Source organism: Coregonus clupeaformis, unplaced genomic scaffold, assembly GCF_020615455.1.
Source record: "Coregonus clupeaformis isolate EN_2021a unplaced genomic scaffold, ASM2061545v1 scaf0145, whole genome shotgun sequence".
Classification (NCBI taxonomy): domain Eukaryota; kingdom Metazoa; phylum Chordata; class Actinopteri; order Salmoniformes; family Salmonidae; genus Coregonus; species Coregonus clupeaformis.
The window spans coordinates 295,001-312,963 of NW_025533600.1; the positions used below are offsets into that span (position 1 = coordinate 295,001).

Here is a 17,963-nt window from a genome sequence, read left to right on the forward strand (position 1 = left end):
ATTGGTGACATCACTCGCTCTGAAGTAGTTGTTTCCCTTTCTCTGCAAGGACCGTGGCTCTGCGATAGGTAACGATGCTTCGAGGGAGACTGTTGTCGATGTGTTCTAAGGGTCCCTGGTTCGAGCCCAGGTTGGGGCGAGGAGAGGGACGGAAGCAACCAATGGTTGCGTGTCACGTCATCGACTGTGCCACGGGGCACCAGATTGCTATAACATATGATGTGGTCAGCTGATTTGATAAATACCTATCCAGGCGTTGTAAGTACGCCTAGGCAGAGGAACGCACCCAGTGGCTGGTAATCCACCAGACTAGATCAGTAGAGTGTAGAGACAGGATCCAGTAGAGACAGGATACACCAGTAGAGTGTAGAGACAGGCTCCACCAGGCCAGTAGAGTGTAGAGACAGGATCCACCAGACCAGTAGAGTGTAGAGACAGGATCCACCAGACTAGATCAGTAGAGTGTAGAGACAGGATCCCTGAAGGAAGGTCTGGACAGATACAGATCCCAGTCCCATGATAGCACATCTGCACGGTGGCCCAAAAAATGAGAGGGATCTGTCCATTCTCTTGTTATGTTATTCCGAGTCAGCCAACGCTTGTAGGTGGGCCATAGCGGAAGAGGTGCTTAAATTAAACATTCTAAAATGGCAACATTCTAATTAAGACATTCCGGAATCCTCCCTGCCAATCACAGTCTATATCGGTGGCTGTGTTTGTGTCAAGGCCAGTTTCTTGAGGATGATGATGAAACCTGGTTTACTGTCTTTCTTATGTGTGATTACAGATACAGGAGTTATGACACATTTGGTTGGTTTATGGCGTCAGGTTTAACATTCCACATTCCAAATTCAGTTAGCCTACACACTGGATGACATCATATCAATCCAACGTTAGTTTGTTGTGTTTTCTCCTCCAAACCCCCACTCTAAATCAATCTCCACCTTCAGCTAGTAGGGTTCCTTTGCATGTTAGCTATCTAACGTTGAACGAACGTTGGCTCATTAGCTCAGTTTAACCCAGTGTTGCTGCCAGATGTTTTATCCAAGATAAACAGCTGGTGGATTAGAAAGTGATTCCTCTCAGTATAGAGTGAGACACCATGAGGTCACAAGTCAAGAAACTATAGCTTCTTACATAATCACACCCAGTTTATAATGTAGTGTAAATCATGTTTTCAAGATTAACCTAATTTTGATTGTGTGATACAGTTTTCATTCGATTTGTGATTATTCAACAAAAAAAATTCAGGTGAACGTAATGCTAATTTTAAGCTGATTCAGCAGAATAACAGACAGTACAGATAGTCATCCTATTTCCAACCCTTGAGACACTATCTTACAGTACAACCCTTCTTCACCTCTCTCCGTACTTTACTGTACTGAATGTGATAGTAGGGCAGGGAAACCCAGCTGTGTCACTCAGAACACACACACATTTTTCCCACATCAGTCTTCCTCATCATTATGGAGAACAGTTCCATAATACAACAAATCAAAGCATCTGCCTGGCTCCAAAGAGCTCCCGGTATTCCCACAGCTCTCCCCATTCCACATTTATCCTGTCAGATGTTGGAGAGATGGAGCGACAGGGTGTTGAATTATGGGATTGGAGACATGCCGTCTTAATTGAGCCGGTAGACGCAACGGATGTATTGGTAGAACTGGGTACTGTTCATTAGACAGAAAATAGGGAAAACATTTGTTAAACGGAAGGAGCTACCTGAATTTTTCAAAAAGGAAACGCTTGTTTTCCTTTTCCGCTGCAAAATGCTTTGCTACAGTGTGCCCTAATGAACTTGACCCAGAAATGCAGTGACATTTGATAGAAATAGAGAGGGGGTGAATGGGTAGAATGGATCAATAACTACCTTACCTGAAATGGCTTTGTGGAGTGGAAATGTTCTTAGCAAGTAGCAACAAAAGCAGTGTTCTATCTTGATTGATCACTGATTGATTCGGGTGTTTTTTTATTTACGCTGTTTTATATTTCATGTGCTGCTGTTGATCTTGAACGCTTCAGTTGACAAAACAATGAAATAATCTCTGTCTTTGTGTGTGTGTTTCCAGGACCCCAGAAGCAAGCACAAGTTTAAGATCCACTCGTACGGCAGTCCCACGTTCTGCGACCACTGTGGCTCCCTCCTCTACGGACTCATCCACCAGGGGATGAAATGCGACAGTGAGTCCATCTCTTATGACACCTTTACTCAGTTGAACCATAAGATTAAGATTACTTTATTGGTCAATTGCACACAAGGTCCAACTGAAATGTGACTTTTAACCCCACCCCTCCGAAAGGTTTTGTAGAGGAGCAGGAGCAGGGGGCTGCCACACTGGGAGCCCGGGGAGCTGTTGTGGTGGCTTAAGTGCTTTGCTCAAGAGCACAACGGCAGGCATTGGCATCTAGGATTTGATACCAGCAACCCTCCAGTTGCCAGCTCACTTCCCACCAGATTTTTCCAGTCAGACCTGGGATTCAAAATGGCAACCTTTCTAACCGCTAGGCTACCTGCCGCCCCAGAGAGTAACAGTGCTTATCTCAAATCAAATCAAATCAAATCAAATTTTATTGGTCACATGCGCCGAATACAACAGGTGCAGACATTACAGTGAAATGCTTGGTTAAGGGCTGTAAGTAAGCATTTCACTGTAATGTCTGCACCTGTTGTATTCGGCGCATGTGACTAATAAAATTTGATTTGATTTGATTTGATTTGAGATAAGCACTGTTACTCTCTGGGGCGGCAGGTAGCCTAGCGGTTAGAAAGGTTGCCATTTTGAATCCCAGGTCTGACTGGAAAAATCTGGTGGGAAGTGAGCTGGCAACTGGAGGGTTGCTGGTATCAAATCCTAGATGCCAATGCCTGCCGTTGTGCTCTTGAGCAAAGCACTTAAGCCACCACAACAGCTCCCCGGGCTCCCAGTGTGGCAGCCCCCTGCTCCTGCTCCTCTACAAAACCTTTCGGAGGGGTGGGGTTAAAAGTCACATTTCAGTTGGACCTTGTGTGCAATCTAGGATCAGTGTTGCCGTTTAGATCATCATCAATAAGATTACATGGACAGGGGGTCCTGATCCTAGGTCAGCACTTCTATGCTGACAGGTTTTATGAATATGGGCCCTGAGCCCCTAGAAAGGCTACACAGCCTCGCATCACAGGCTGCTTTCTGATTCTCCACACTGTTCCTGAAGAGTGCACTTGCCCACTCCAATCATGAAAACTCCCTCCAGCATGGCTTGCACCAATCCAAAGCTTTTGATGGGAAGTGTGGAGAATCAGTATGCAGCCACAGGTCCAACACCCTTTTCATACTGTACAATGTGACACACAGATTTATACTGGGGGAAAATCATAGACCTGTGTGTGTGTGTGTGTGTGTGTGTGTGTGTGTGTGTGTGTGTGTGTGTGTGTGTCATGTGTGTGTGTGTGTGTGTGTGTGTGTCTGTTCATGTGTGTGTGGAGAAAATACAACATCAAATCTCCTAGAGATGGCCAGTAGTGAGGACACATGGGAATAGCTTTACTTTTCATAAGGATGTGTAATTCAGGGAAAATACTGTAGCTGCCCCCACTCTGTCCCTTCTAATGCCTCATTCCTTCCTCCTACACTCTGTTTCCCTCTGCTCTAAATCTCACTCTCCCTATCTTTCCAAATGCCCCACTTCCCTCTTCTCTCCCTTGCTTTCTTCCTTTTCTCTCCTCGCTTTCCCACACTACCTCTCAACCCACTCCCATCCCCTCCCCACACTCTTTCTACTCTCTCCATCTCTCTCCCTGTCTCTCCAAATATCCCACCTCCCTCTTCTTTCTTTCTTTCTTTCTTTCTTTCTTTCTTTCTTTCTTTCTTTCTTTCTTTCTTTCTTTCTTTCTTTCTTTCTTTCTTTCTTTCTTTCTTTCTTTCTTTCTTTCTTTCTTTCTTTCTTTCTTTCTTTCTTTCTTTCTTTCTTTCTTTCTTTCTTTCTTTCTTTCTTTCTTTGTTCTCTCTCTCCCACACTATCTCTCAACCCACACCCGTTCCCTCCCCACACTCTTCATACTCTCTCCATCTCTCCCTGTCCCCATCTATCCCTCTCCCTCCATCCATCTCTTGTGTCTCTGGTGGCAGCGTTATCACAGATGTTAATGAGAGCAGATTGATATAAATTGATGTGGGGAGGCCTGATGCCACCAAATTAGTCATTACATCCCTGCCTCCCGATCTGGCTGCCACTGGGGCTCTCCTATCCTCCCAGGTACAAAAATAGAGGAGGAGGAAGAGGAGGAGGTGGAGGTGGAAAGAGGAGGGAAAGAGGGAGAAATAGGGGTGAGGGAAGAAGGAGAAGGACGGTAATGGGTGAGGAAGAGAAAGTGAAGAGTTGAGGAGAATAAATAAGGGAGGGAGGTAGAGATTGAGGGGGATGAGGGGACAAATCCAAATGGGTGATGTACAGAAAGGGAAGAGTTGGGGATTAATAGAGGTGAGGTAGAGTGGGCGGAGATAGAGGGATGAGGGGAAGCAGGGGTATGTTGAAAAGTAGATTGAGCGGACAGAGGAGTGTAGAGTAGGGATGATGGTGGGGCTGGATAGATGTGGGGAGAGAGGTAAGGTGAGGGTGTATGAGGATAAAGAGATAGGGGATAGAGAAGGGGGATGAGGAAAGGAGGAGGGAGGCCTGAGCCTCCTCTCCCTCTGGTCCCTCTCCTGTTTGTCTTCATTAGCTTCATTAGCCACTAATGTAAACACTCAATGTGTTCTCCTCTAAGACCCTTAGGGAATAAGACAGAGAGGGAGAGAGGGCGAGAGGGAGAGAGAGAGAGAGAGAGAGAGAGAGAGAGAGAGAGAGAGAGAGAGAGAGAGAGAGAGAGAGAGAGAGAGAGAGAGAGAGAGAGAGAGAGAGAGAGAGAGAGAGAGAGAGAGAGAGAGAGAGAGAGAGGGGAGAGAGAGAGAGAGAGAGAGAGAGAGAGAGAGAGAGAGAGAGAGAGAGGGGAGAGAGAGAGAGAGAGAGAGGAGAGAGAGAGAGAGAGAGAGAGAGAGAGAGAGAGAGAGAGAGAGAGAGAGAGAGAGAGAGAGAGAGAGAGAGAGAGATATAAATACAACCCATATTTATGTTTATTTATTTTCCCATTTGTACTATAACTATTTGCACATTGTTACAACACTGTATATAGACATAATATGACATTTGAAATGTCTTTATTCTTTTGGAAGTTCTGAGTGTAATGTTTACTGTTAATACTTTTGTTTACTATCTACTTCACTTGCTTTGGCAATGTTAACATACGTTTCCCATGCCAATAAAGCCCTTAAATTGAATGAAGAGAGAGAGAGGGAAACTGGGAAGCTGAGATACAGAGAGTGAGAGCAGGCTCTGTCCAATACCTGGCTGGACTATTGTAGAAATATGAAACACTACCGTTAGGTCTTGCTTAGCAGATAACTTGCAGACTTATGAGTGTGTGTTCACCATGACCAGTTAGCTGAGCTCCACCATAATATGAACCTGTTATAGAGTCAATGTGTTTGTGTGTGTGTTTGTCCAGCCTGCGACATGAACGTGCACAATCAGTGTGTAATGAACGTGCCAAGCCTGTGTGGGACAGACCACACGGAGCGCAGAGGACGCATCTTCCTCAAGATCGAAGTCAGCGGAGACAGGCTACACGTCACAGGTGAGTCGCACGCTACAAAGGAGAGACATGACTGAATGATACATGCTAGCTACCTGTAAGTGACATGACAGACTACACTACATGTTAGCTACATGTGAGTGGTGAGTGCCATGACACAGACTACATGCTACATGCTAGCTACAATACGTTTGACTGACATGACACTGACTACATTGACATTACACTTACATACTGCATGCTAGCTAGAGGTGAGTGGCATGGCACAAGTGTCATGCTATTCAAGGAGACTGAGTGATGAGCTGCATTCTACATGTCATGGTCAGTCACATGCTACACACAACATTTCAGTGACACCCTAATACCATTTTGAGTACGCAGAATGTGTCTCTTCCCTGTCTCCTTCTATCTATCAGCCTCTCTCTCTCTCTCTCTCTCTCTCTCTCTCTCTCTCTCTCTCTCTCTCTCTCTCTCTCTCTCTCTCTCTCTCTCTCTCTCTCTCTCTCTCTCTCTCTCTCTCTCTCTCTCTCTCTCTCTCCTGGGCAGGGGTGGCTGATGTCTGGCCCTCTGCCTGGTGCTTTAGCTGGCACTGCCAGTGTAAAGAGGGGGGGGGGGGGGGTGGGCAGCACACCACGTGTGGATCGCCAAGGTGGTTCGGGTCAGGCCTGTGACAGCGAGGAGTGTTTGCAGGGGCCCCGTCTGATATCCCTGCTTGCATGGGCTGTAACTCTTTATCAGTGAGATCTATTGACAACCTTAAAGGGATACATACCCATAGACATCCAGTCATTGTGCTAACACTAGTTAGCATTGGCTTGAGAAACTACCTCTAACTTCCTTCATACTGGACACAGAGACATAAAAATGGTATTCACAAGTTCATCTGACTCTGGGGAAGTAGATACAATCCCAAAGTATCCCTTTAAGAGAATAGGTTTTTCATAGGGGCAATGAATTAACAGTGACAGGGATGTCGATACAGTTGGCAAGGCCACCAGACTCTCTCAAAGAAGACTTTGAGGGTTACTGACTCAATTCCAGAGAGAAAGAAAGAGACCATAGAAAGACACAAAACAGAGAGAGAGATGAAGAGAAAAAAAGACAGAAAGACTGAGAGAAAACAGAAGATAGAGTGGAAGAGAGAGAATGTCACAAAAAGGAGCGAAGGAATGACAGAGAGAGAGAAAGAAAACAAAAAGAGAGAGGCAATGTATTTGGGCCAGAAGGTCTGCCAAGCTGAGGACTGAACAGTGGCATCAGATTGTGTATGTTCCCTGTGGCTTCTACAGACATTGGGAGGCCATTCTGGTTCAGCGCTCTGTGAACTTGATTAAATCTGTCCAGCCAAGAAAACACACACATGTCTCCAAGGCTCTCTCCAATACAATAACCCTCTCTTCCCTCCTGCACTTTCTGTCCCTCCTACTTGCTCTCTCTCTCTCTCTCTCTCTCTTCCTCTTTCTCTTTCTCTCTCCCCTCTCTCCCTCTCTCTCTCTCTCTCTCTCTCTCTCTCTCTCTCTCTCTCTCTCTCTCTCTCTCTCTCTCTCTCTCTCTCTTTCTCCCTCTCCCTCTCCCTCTCCCTCTCTCTCTCTCTCTCTCTTCTCCCCTCCTCTCTCTCTCTCTCTCTCTCTCTCTCTCTCTCTCTCTCTCTCTCTCTCTCTCTCTCTCTCTCTCTCTCTCTCTCTCTCTCTCTCTCTCTCTCTCTCTCTCTCTCTCTATCATAACACTGCCCTCTCCTCACTCCCCTGTCCTCATCTCCCCCTCCTTTTCTCCTCTGTCCTACAATAACCTCTTCCTCTCCTCCTCACAGCTCTCTCCTTCAATACCCTGCTCTCATCTACCCATCCCTCCCTCCTATTTTCCTAAACATCCATGCCTGCGGTCCTCACTTTTCATCCCCCTCTCATCTATTCATCCTTCCCCACTTCTTCCTAAGTAAACCTGCTCCCCTCTCTCCTTGAATAACCCAGCATTCCCCTCTCCCTCTTTCCCCTCTCCCTCTTTCCCCTCTCCCTCCTTCCCTCTTATACTGTCCCTCTCTCTCTATTGATTATCCATCTCTCTCTTTTCCTCCTCCCTCTATCTCTGTCCTCCTGTATCCACCTCTTCTCATCCCTCCTTCACCATACTCTCTTCTTCTCCCCTCCACCTCTCGTCCTTATTTTCCCCTCCTCCTCTCTCTCTCCTTCCAAGACCAAAACAATAACCTAGGGCCAATAGGGATCTCCCGTTAGCTCTGGAGTTTAAGCATCGCAGACACATGGATGCAGACACGTCCATTTCTGCTCTCTAAGTCCATGTCACCCACACCCACAGACACCACACACAGGGGCATCCGAGGACCCAGCCAGTGAACACACACAGTTCATGGAACCACTGAGCTGAGAAATACAATGACGTCTGTGTGTTTGTGTTGATAAGAACATACAGTTAATAGGAGCTGACATGCTACATAAAGCCTACATTATATTCACCCAGCACTGTGAGGGAAGCACTGCTTGGCCCAGCGCACTTGTTCCTCTGGGATAAATAATGCTTTGTTTGGAGTGGAATTGAATTGAGTGAATGTCCTGAATGACTCTAAACATGCATTTGCAAACGCCATGCAAAATGAGAATTGTTTATTGTTACTTCCAGACACCTGTTTTGATTGAATAGAGCTCATCCATGTCATCCTTTATTATCCCATGCCCTGGGCTCCAAAGCCCTGGGAATCCACAGGAAAACCAGATGCAGAATAACAGACATAAAACTAGTATGGTTACAGTACAGTGTGTGTGATTCTCTCTCACTACTCTACCATTGAACAGTGGGAATCAACCCAGCTCATCAGATTACCAGACATGCATTGGTGCTACAGTACTACTGTGGCTGCTGCATGCGGACATCGCTTTGTTACGCAACATGGCATTTGAATTTCAAAGGCTTTTCAAGGGGATTGAGCTGCCTTCCGTCCAGATTTCTCCAAATCACATCTAATTTTAGAAATAGTATATTTTGTAATATGATTTTAGGATTCGGTTGTAAAGCCAGAATAGGGTCATAGTGGATTATGCTGGCAGGGGGCACAGTGAGGCAAATACCATGTCCAGTTGATATGAACAAACCTTACCTGAGCACAGACCAGCGCCATATTCACAAAGCCTCTCAGAGTACATTTTTGCCTTTTAAATCATAATGAATAAGATGAGGGGCCTGATCCTAGATGAGGGGCCTGATCCTAGATGAGGGGCCTGATCCTAGATGAGGGGCCTGATCCTAGATGAGGGGCCTGATCCTAGATCGCATTCCTACTCTGAGAAGCTTTATGAATACGGGCCCTGAACCATATAAAGATTAGTAAGTAGGTATGCTATCAAAGGTTTCTATGGGAATTAGGTGCTTATCTGTATAAACATTGAAGATCCTGAGCCTTCCAAAAAAGGAACAAATATATAAAACATTCTCTCTATCCTAATACAGTATTTAAAAAATCGTATCCGTGTGATTATTCAACTCTAGTTAGACGTCCAGTCGTCTCTAACTACAATGTGATTCTGTTACAGATACAGTAATGAGAGTTACCAAGGTAGTGAAGTGTAGTAACCCCTTCTGTAAGAACTATCATGTTATTTATATACAGCAATATCTGTGATCTGCACTAAAGGAGACTTCAGAGAAGGAAGAAGCTGAGAGGATAATAGAAGATGTATTCTATTCCTGGATGAAGGAGTGAATGATGAGGACTGGTAGAGGCAGACCTGAGAGACTAGTGTCATGGCAATGCTATAGAGTCTCTTGTTGTTGTGTGCGTTCATGTGCGTTCGTGTGCATTCGTGTGCATTCATGTGTGTGTGTGTGTGTGTGAGTGTGTGTTTGTGTGTGCGTGCGTGCGTGCATGTGTGCGCGTGTGTGTGTGTTTAATGAGCACTCCAGGAGCGTATCGACAGGACTCAAGCATTAAGTGCTGTATTGAACAAGATGTGAACTTCTGACTTGGGCTGTCAGCTAGAGAGAGCTGTAATAGAGACCTGGGCCTCCCTCTATTGGTCACATAGACACACAACAGGTGACAGGACACTTCTTTACCCAGGAACCAGAGATATACACTGAGTGTACAAAACATTAAGGACACCTGCTCTTTCCATGACTTACACTGACTAGGTGAATCCAGGTGAAAGCTATGATCCCTTATTGATGTCACTTGTTAAATCCACTTCAATCAGTGTAGATTAAGGGGAGGAGACAGGTTAAATAATATTTTTTAAGCCTTGAGACAATTGAGACATGGATTGTGTAATGTGTGCCATTCAGAGGGTGAATGGGCAAGACAAAATATTTAAGTGCCTTTGAACGGGGTATGGTAGAGGTTTTTCACGCTCAACAGTTTCCCGTGTGTATCAAGAATGGTCCACCACCCAAAGGACATCCAGCCAACTTGACACAACAGTGGGAAGCATTGGAGTCAACATGGGCCAGCATCCCTGTGGAACACTTTCAACACCTTGCAGAATCCATGCCCCGTCTCTCTCTCTCTCTCTCTCTCTCTCTCTCTCTCTCTCTCTCTCTCTCCACTACATGGTCCCGTGACAGGTAGAGCTAAAGAGCATATAGCTCATAAATAACAATGTCTACTAATATATTATATCTCCCTTTTATTAAATAATCCAGAACTTTCACTATGATCTCTGCTAATTGACATGCCGACACTAACGTCAGGCAGCTGTCTGATGTATCCTCAGCCAACCTCAACTCCTGAATACTTAGATGTAGGAACCATATAAATCTGTGCTCTGCTTGCATCAGCTTAGTCTGAGTCTGAGTGAATGCATTTGAATATGCAGAGTAGTATGTCTGAGAATGAGTTGTGATTATCTCTTTCCTCGAGTTAAGTAGAATCATAATATTGTGTACAATCCTTCTCTGGGGTTTTCAAAGACAGCAATTTATCCATTTATTTTCTATTTAATTAGTTCCCTCTCCATCACCCATGAGTTCAAGATTGGAAGTTTTTAAGTGTCACATCTTTAGATATGTGTTTCATAGGCATTCATAAGGTCATATCCCAGGCATATCCTCGCATCTTGTGATGAAATCTCTTCTCTCTGTGCTCTGGCTAGTCTCTTTGTACCGTATCGTCTGGGTGGGTTGACAGTTTTTATTTTGTCTGGCATGTTGCCTTTCTCCCTCTCCCTCTCCCTCTCTCTCTCTCTCTCTCTCTCTCTCTCTCTCTCTCTCTCTCTCTCTCTCTCTCTCCCCCTCTCTCTCTCCTTCTCTCTCTCTCTCTCCCTCTCTCTCTCCCTCTCTTTCTCTCTCTCTTTCTTTCTCTCTCTCTTTCCCCCTCTCTCTCTCCCTCCTTCTCTATCTCTCTCGCCCTCTCTCTCTCCACCTCTCTCTCCTTTTCTCTTAGTCTCTCCCCCTCTCTCTCTCCCCCTCTCTCTCTCTCCCTCTCTCTCTCTCTCTCTCTCTCTCTCTCTCTCTCTCCTCTCTCTCTCTCTCTTTCTCTCTCTCTCTCTTTGAAGGATGTATCAGCCATAGCTTCTGTCTCTGGCAGAAGATCACACACAGGGAGCAAGTACACACACACACACACGGCTGTGTATCATGTTCTTTATCATTTCGTCTCTGCTTATCTTTGCATAATGTAGCAGCAGCCAGGCTCAGAGATGGAAAGGTTACCGTGGTGACGGCGCCATTGTTTAAGGTTACCATGACACCCATAGAGGCTGTGTGATATTCACGAGGCTAGCCCAGTGCCATGGTGTCTATATATGGCTCTAATAGCTGGTTCTTATTTTTACCCACTTATTTTTTTATTCAACAGTGTGCTTCAAATAGGGACACATCAGGAGAACATTACCTAGTGTACCCCCACTGTTTCCATAGAGGACCCTTCGGTTCTGAGCTGTAGACCTTGTCACCATGGTGAAGTTGACCTGTTGTGTCTCTCTCTAGAAGATCCAGCTCTGACTCTCTCTATGAGTTGGTTGTCACGCAAACTGACAGCTGAGAAAGTACAGGGTTATACAACAAGATGATGATGAAATGTTGCTTTTTGGGGTGACACTTCATTTTGCCCATCAGCAGCAGTTACAGTAGTTAACAGGCCCTGTATTCATAAGGAGTCTGACTAGTAAGAGTGCTGATCTAGGACCACGTCCTACATGGTTCATGTAATCTTATACATTATGATCAACAAAATAAAAACGGATCCTGATTGGCATTATGAATATGTGCCCAGGACTTCAAACTACAGCTCTACCCGTGACTTGCTCACCTCAGAAGTAACAACATTAATAGCTACAGCAAATCTTGAAACTCCATAATTCACTATGTGATAAACATGAATGTTAATATCAACTCTGTTTTATACAAGTGATGCGTTAAAGTTGGATTACCTTCCTCACTTTCCAGCTGCTTTTGTGCATGTTGAGAGATTCTCTCTCTCTCTGCTTAAGTTGAGCGAGAGAGAGAGAGAGGAGAGAGAGAGAGAGAGAGAGAGAGAGAGAGAGGGGGGAATTTTCTTTTCCAGGATATGAAACAGCTCTCCTCTTTCGGTAAAGCCTTGTGGTCATTGTTTATATTATATCATCCTCTCTCACTCACACCTGTCCTTTTAATAGACGTCTCTCTTTTCCTCTCCGCAAATGATGTTGTACACTATGCTTTATTTATTTATTACTGTATGTATTCTTATTCTTATTACTGTATGTATTCTTATTCTTACTGTATGTATTCTTAAGTGACTGGTAAAAAATGATTGTTACCAAATGCACTCAAATTAACTTGAATTTAAAATCAAATTAACTTGAAACATGAACTTCTGCCTTTTCTGTCTCTCTCTCTCTCTCTCTCTCTCTCTCTCTCTCTCTCTCTCTCTCTCTCTCTCTCTCTCTCTCTCTCTCTCTCTCTCTCTCTCTCTCTCTCTCTCTCTCTCTCTCTCTCTCTCTCTCTCTCTCTCTCTCTCTCTCTCTCTCTCTCTCTCCAGTGGGTGAAGCCAGAAACCTGATCCCCATGGACCCTAACGGTCTGTCTGACCCCTACGTGAAGCTCAAGCTCATCCCTGACCCCAAGAACGAGACCAAACAGAAGACCAGGACCATACGCTCCTCACTCAACCCCACCTGGAATGAGTCTTTCAGCTTGTGAGTGTATGGGTGTGTGAGTGCACCGTGTGTGCACCGTGTGTGTTAGTTTATGCTTGTGTGTGTTCACGGCATGTGTGCCTGTGTGTGTTTACATTCACGCTCTGTGTCCCCCCAGTAAGCTGAAGGTAATGGATAAGGACCGTCGTCTGTCTATAGAGGTGTGGGACTGGGACCGCACCACCAGGAACGACTTCATGGGCTCAATGTCCTTCGGTGTGTCTGAACTCATCAAGTCCCCCGCCTGCGGCTGGTTAGTGATCCTTCACACACACACACACACACACACACACACACACACACACACATGCACACACGCGCACACACAGACAGGTGCCCAGGCACACATACACACACACACACACACACACACACACATATACACTCACTCACACACACACAACTAGTGTTCTTGTTCATTCATCCTCTACTAATATACAGTGGGGTGAACAAGTATTTGATACACTGCCGATTTTTGCAGGTTTTCCTACTTACAAAGCATGTAGAGGTCTGTAATTTTTATCATAGGTACACTTCAACTGTGAGAGGCGGAATCTAAAACAAAAATCCAGAAAATCACATTGTATGATTTTTAAGTAATTAATTTGCATTTTATTGCATGACATAAGTATTTGATCACCTACCAACCAGTAAGAATTCTGGCTCTCACAGACCTGTTAGTTTTTCTTTAAGAAGCCCTCCTGTTCTCCACTCATTACCTGTATTAACTGCACCTGTTTGAACTCGTTACCTGTATAAAAGACACCTGTCCACACACTCAATCAAACAGACTCCAACCTCTCCACAATGGCCAAGACCAGAGAGCTGTGTAAGGACATCAGGGATAAAATTGTAGACCTGCACAAGGCTGGGATGGGCTACAGGACAATAGGCAAGCAGCTTGGTGAGAAGGCAACAACTGTTGGCGCAATTATTAGAAAATGGAAGAAGTTCAAGATGACGGTCAATCACCCTCGGTCTGGGGCTCCATGCAAGATCTCACCTCGTGGGACATCAATGATCATGAGGAAGGTGAGGGATCAGCCCAGAACTACACGGCAGGACCTGGTCAATGACCTGAAGAGAGCTGGGACCACAGTCTCAAAGAAAATCATTAGTAACACACTACGCCGTCATGGATTAAAATCCTGCAGCGCACGCAAGGTCCCCCCCTGCTCAAGCCAGCGCATGTCCAGGCCCGTCTGAAGTTTGCCAATGACCATCTGGATGATCCAGAGGAGGAATGGGAGAAGGTCATGTGGTCTGATGAGACAAAAATATAGCTTTTTGGTCTAAACTCCACTCGCTGTGTTTGGAGGAAGAAGAAGGATGAGTACAACCCCAAGAACACCATCCCAACCGTGAAGCATGGAGGTGGAAACATCATTCTTTGGGGATGCTTTTCTGCAAAGGGGACAGGACGACTGCACCGTATTGAGTGGAGGATGGATGGGGCCATGTATCGCGAGATCTTGGCCAACAACCTCCTTCCCTCAGTAAGAGCATTGAAGATGGGTTGTGGTTGGTCTTCCAGCATGACAACGACCCGAAACACACAGCCAGGGCAACTAAGGAGTGGCTCTGTAAGAAGCATCTTAAGGTCCTGGAGTGGCCTAGCCAGTCTCCAGACCTGAACCCAATAGAAAATCTTTGGAGGGAGCTGAAAGTCCGTATTGCCCAGCGACAGCCCCAAAACCTGAAGGATCTGGAGAAGGTCTGTATGGAGGAGTGGGCCAAAATCCCTGCTTCAGTGTGTGCAAACCTGGTCAAGACCTACAGGAAACGTATGATCTCTGTAATTGCAAACAAAGGTTTCTGTACCAAATATTAAGTTCTGCTTTTCTGATGTATCAAATACTTATTTCATGCAATAAAATGTAAATTAATAACTTAAAAATCATACAATGTGATTTTCTGGATTTTTGTTTTAGATTCCGTCTCTCACAGTTGAAGTGTACCTATGATAAAAATTACAGACCTCTACATGCTTTGTAAGTAGGAAAACCTGCAAAATCGGCAGTGTATCAAATACTTGTTCTCCCCACTGTAGGTAGCTGGAACAACAGTCCGAATACATGTCTGATACTATTTTATAATATGAAATAGATCCATACTGTTTTCAAATACAAAAACACACTCCATTCATACAGACAGACAGCATCCCTCTGGGCACTAATGGATAGAACAGTTGTTGTTGGGATTTTTGTCCGGCTGCTTTGAGAAGTCTGGATGTGCATACGTAAACACTCTCTTTTCATGTTAGCATACCTTCCGTCAGTTAGCCTGATTCAACCCTAACTCACAGCTAAGTGCTCAGCGTCTCCTTAGCCTTGTTTGCTAGAAGCTGTGGAGAAGATCCAGGACTGGGAAGCAGACTAGTGCTTCCTGGAAAGACCTGGGCACACTGCTGCTTAATGCTTGGCTTAGGCAGGCAACACTGTAGATGATGACAGTGATGATGATGATTTGTGTGTTTGGCAGACATTTTAAAGAGGTGTCTGTGTGAGTGTATACAGATGGTCCCTGATGCTTAGTAATGAGGTGGTGTGTGTGTGTGTGTGTTTGTGCGTGTGTGTGTGCGTGCATATTTGCGTGCGTGTGTTGTGCCAGTGGGGAAATGTGCCAGAATGGGTACACATCAGAGCAGCCAACCGTAAACAGAGATACCCATTCTGCTGGCACTACAGTATCAAGGCTAGACTGACTATAAACACATTATACATATCAATACAGAGCACTGCCAACTGCAAAATCTCTATTGAGTAACACTGATGCTTAAATGTGTGGTTGGTCCTGGTCCAGTATAGTGTAGTCAATAAAGGTTATTTTTTAAATCGTTTAACCTGATTGATTGATTCATTCCTTCATGGACAGATTCTGACAGTGCTGCTGTGGTCCACTCTGCAGGTACAAGATGCTGTGCCAGGAGGAAGGGGAGTACTACAACGTTCCCATCCCTGAGATCGACGACGTCAACATGGAGCTCAGGCAGAAGTTTGAGGTATGACATATTTCTTTATTAGATCTCTGGATGGAATAACAATTTTGCCTCCCACCAAGCAGTCTTCTCACTGTCTCACACACACACACACACACACAAATACTGAAACACCCTCCCTTAACAAATTGATTATTTCCTGATTACAGAGCTCTCGGAGATAGTGTGTCCGAGTCACCATGGTGATGTTGTCTGTCCTCTCTCTCCTTTTTAGCTGTGTGATTGAATACTACTCTCTCCTCTTTAGCTGTGTGATTGAATATTACTCTCTCCTCTTTAGCTGTGTGATTGAATATTACTCTCTCCTCTTTAGCTGTGTGATTGAATATTACTCTCTCCTCTTTAGCTGTGTGATTGAATATTACTCATAATGGATGCTCTCAGAGTACTACTAGCCTTTTTCTTTTTTCCTCTCCTTTATCACATTTCTCTTTCATCCATGCAAACTACTGACACAGTACCACAGAGCAAAACCAGATTACCTCCTTTCCTCACGTTGTCTCCTGTCCTGAAACAAAGTCTCCTGAGACCTACATGTAGTTGGGTTGTTTTTAATTCTCACGTCGCTCTATTCAAAGGCCTTCGCATCCCTCCGAGGCGGGGGTGTTCACAAGTTTGGGTGGGTTGCCTGGGAAACCAGAACATCATCATCATCATCAGAGAGAGCGAGAGAGAGAGAGAGAGAGAGAGAGAGAGAGAGAGAGAGAGAATCATTAGAATAGAACTAGCTCTTGAGTATGGTCTCTGTTGCACATTGTGAGAGATGGAGATGGTTATGACATTCTCTGTATGTGCTGATAATGCCATCCTTTATTAAAAATAGGCTGTTAATAATCATGGTTATCGAAGCGCTTTAAAGGGGTTGTGGGGACACATCGCTGGCTTTACTACCACTGTAGCTTCTCCTTCCTGTCTCTTCTAGGCCTGCCAATTAAACCACTACATCAAGGTAGCTCTTCTGTCCCCACACCTTCTCTCCTTTAACCATCCCTCCTTTTCCCACCCTTCTCTATCAGCTCTGCAGTCTCTTCCTGTCTTCTTACATTGATGTCTCACACCTCTGATGGTTTGAGTAGCGCTCAGCTTCTTCAAACACATCTGATTTACTAACAGAGATGCCAAGTTTGTACAGGTCAGGTCATGTGGTCAGGAACAATTCCAGGCCTTACCTGTTAGGTGTCTGCTACACAAGAGAAATTCTCACATCTTCACTATTACATCACATATTGTACACACACACACACACACACACACACACACACACACACACACACACACACACACACACACACACACACACACACACACACACACACACACGCACACACACACACACACACACACACACACACACACACACAGAGAGAGCGTTGATGTTAGTAAATCTGTGGACCACACAGGCCTCTGGAGGGGTCCTTATCCTCACCATTTCAGGCTCAGCAATGCACTGTCATTGCCCAGGAGATCAACACTACTGCTCCTCATTGGCTAAGAGTGACAATGACCCCTCCTTATTGGCCAGTAGTGTGGTCCGCAGCCCGCCTTCTATTAGTCCATCACAAGCCTAGTCTACAGAAGGCTGAAAGGTGGTTAAGCATGTGGGCATGTGTATAGTGATGTCCTGTACATGCACGCCTTGATATGTGCACACACTCTCCTCCACAAGGTGGCAGCATTGGATTGGATTCAATTGTATAGGTGTGTGTTGTACACTCACTTATCAAACTCAGGGCTTGTGAACAAGAGATTTGAACGCTATGGTCAAATGTGCTCTCACTAAATCTATTGTGTGTTTCACATTGTTTAACTTTCTCATCTACGTTAAGCTTTTTTGTTCTACAAACTAAATTTCAGATGCCAACACATCACATATACATTTACATTTTAGTCATTTAGCAGACGCTCTTATCCAGAGCGACTTACAGTTAGTGAATACATTTTTTTTTTTTTATACTGGCCCCCCATGGGAAACGAACCCACAACCCTGGCGTTGCAAACACCATGCTCTATCAACTGAGCTACATCCCTGCCGGCCATTCCCTCCCCTACCCTGGACGACGCTGGGCCAATTGTGCGCCGCCCATGAGTCTCCCGGTCGCGGCCGGCTGCGACAGAGCCTGGATTCGAACCAGGATCTCTAGTAGCACAGTTAGCACTGCGATGCAGTGCCTTAGACCACTGCGCCACTCAGGAGCATATAACCATCATTAGAAAGAATGTAAAGCATTTTCAG

The 17,963-nt window shown here is 45.1% G+C and overlaps 1 protein-coding gene across 1 annotated transcript in view; it reads left to right on the forward strand.

Moving 5' to 3' along the window:
- prkcab (protein kinase C, alpha, b) overlaps window positions 1-17,963 on the forward strand; it is a 190,537-nt gene that overhangs the window by 142,448 nt on the left and 30,126 nt on the right. Inside the window, exons 4-8 of the mRNA XM_041870974.2 lie at window positions 2,070-2,181; window positions 5,522-5,650; window positions 12,576-12,732; window positions 12,851-12,985; window positions 15,640-15,733. Of these exons, the coding sequence (XP_041726908.1) occupies window positions 2,070-2,181; window positions 5,522-5,650; window positions 12,576-12,732; window positions 12,851-12,985; window positions 15,640-15,733 (627 nt within the window). The remainder of the gene's footprint in view (window positions 1-2,069; window positions 2,182-5,521; window positions 5,651-12,575; window positions 12,733-12,850; window positions 12,986-15,639; window positions 15,734-17,963) is intronic.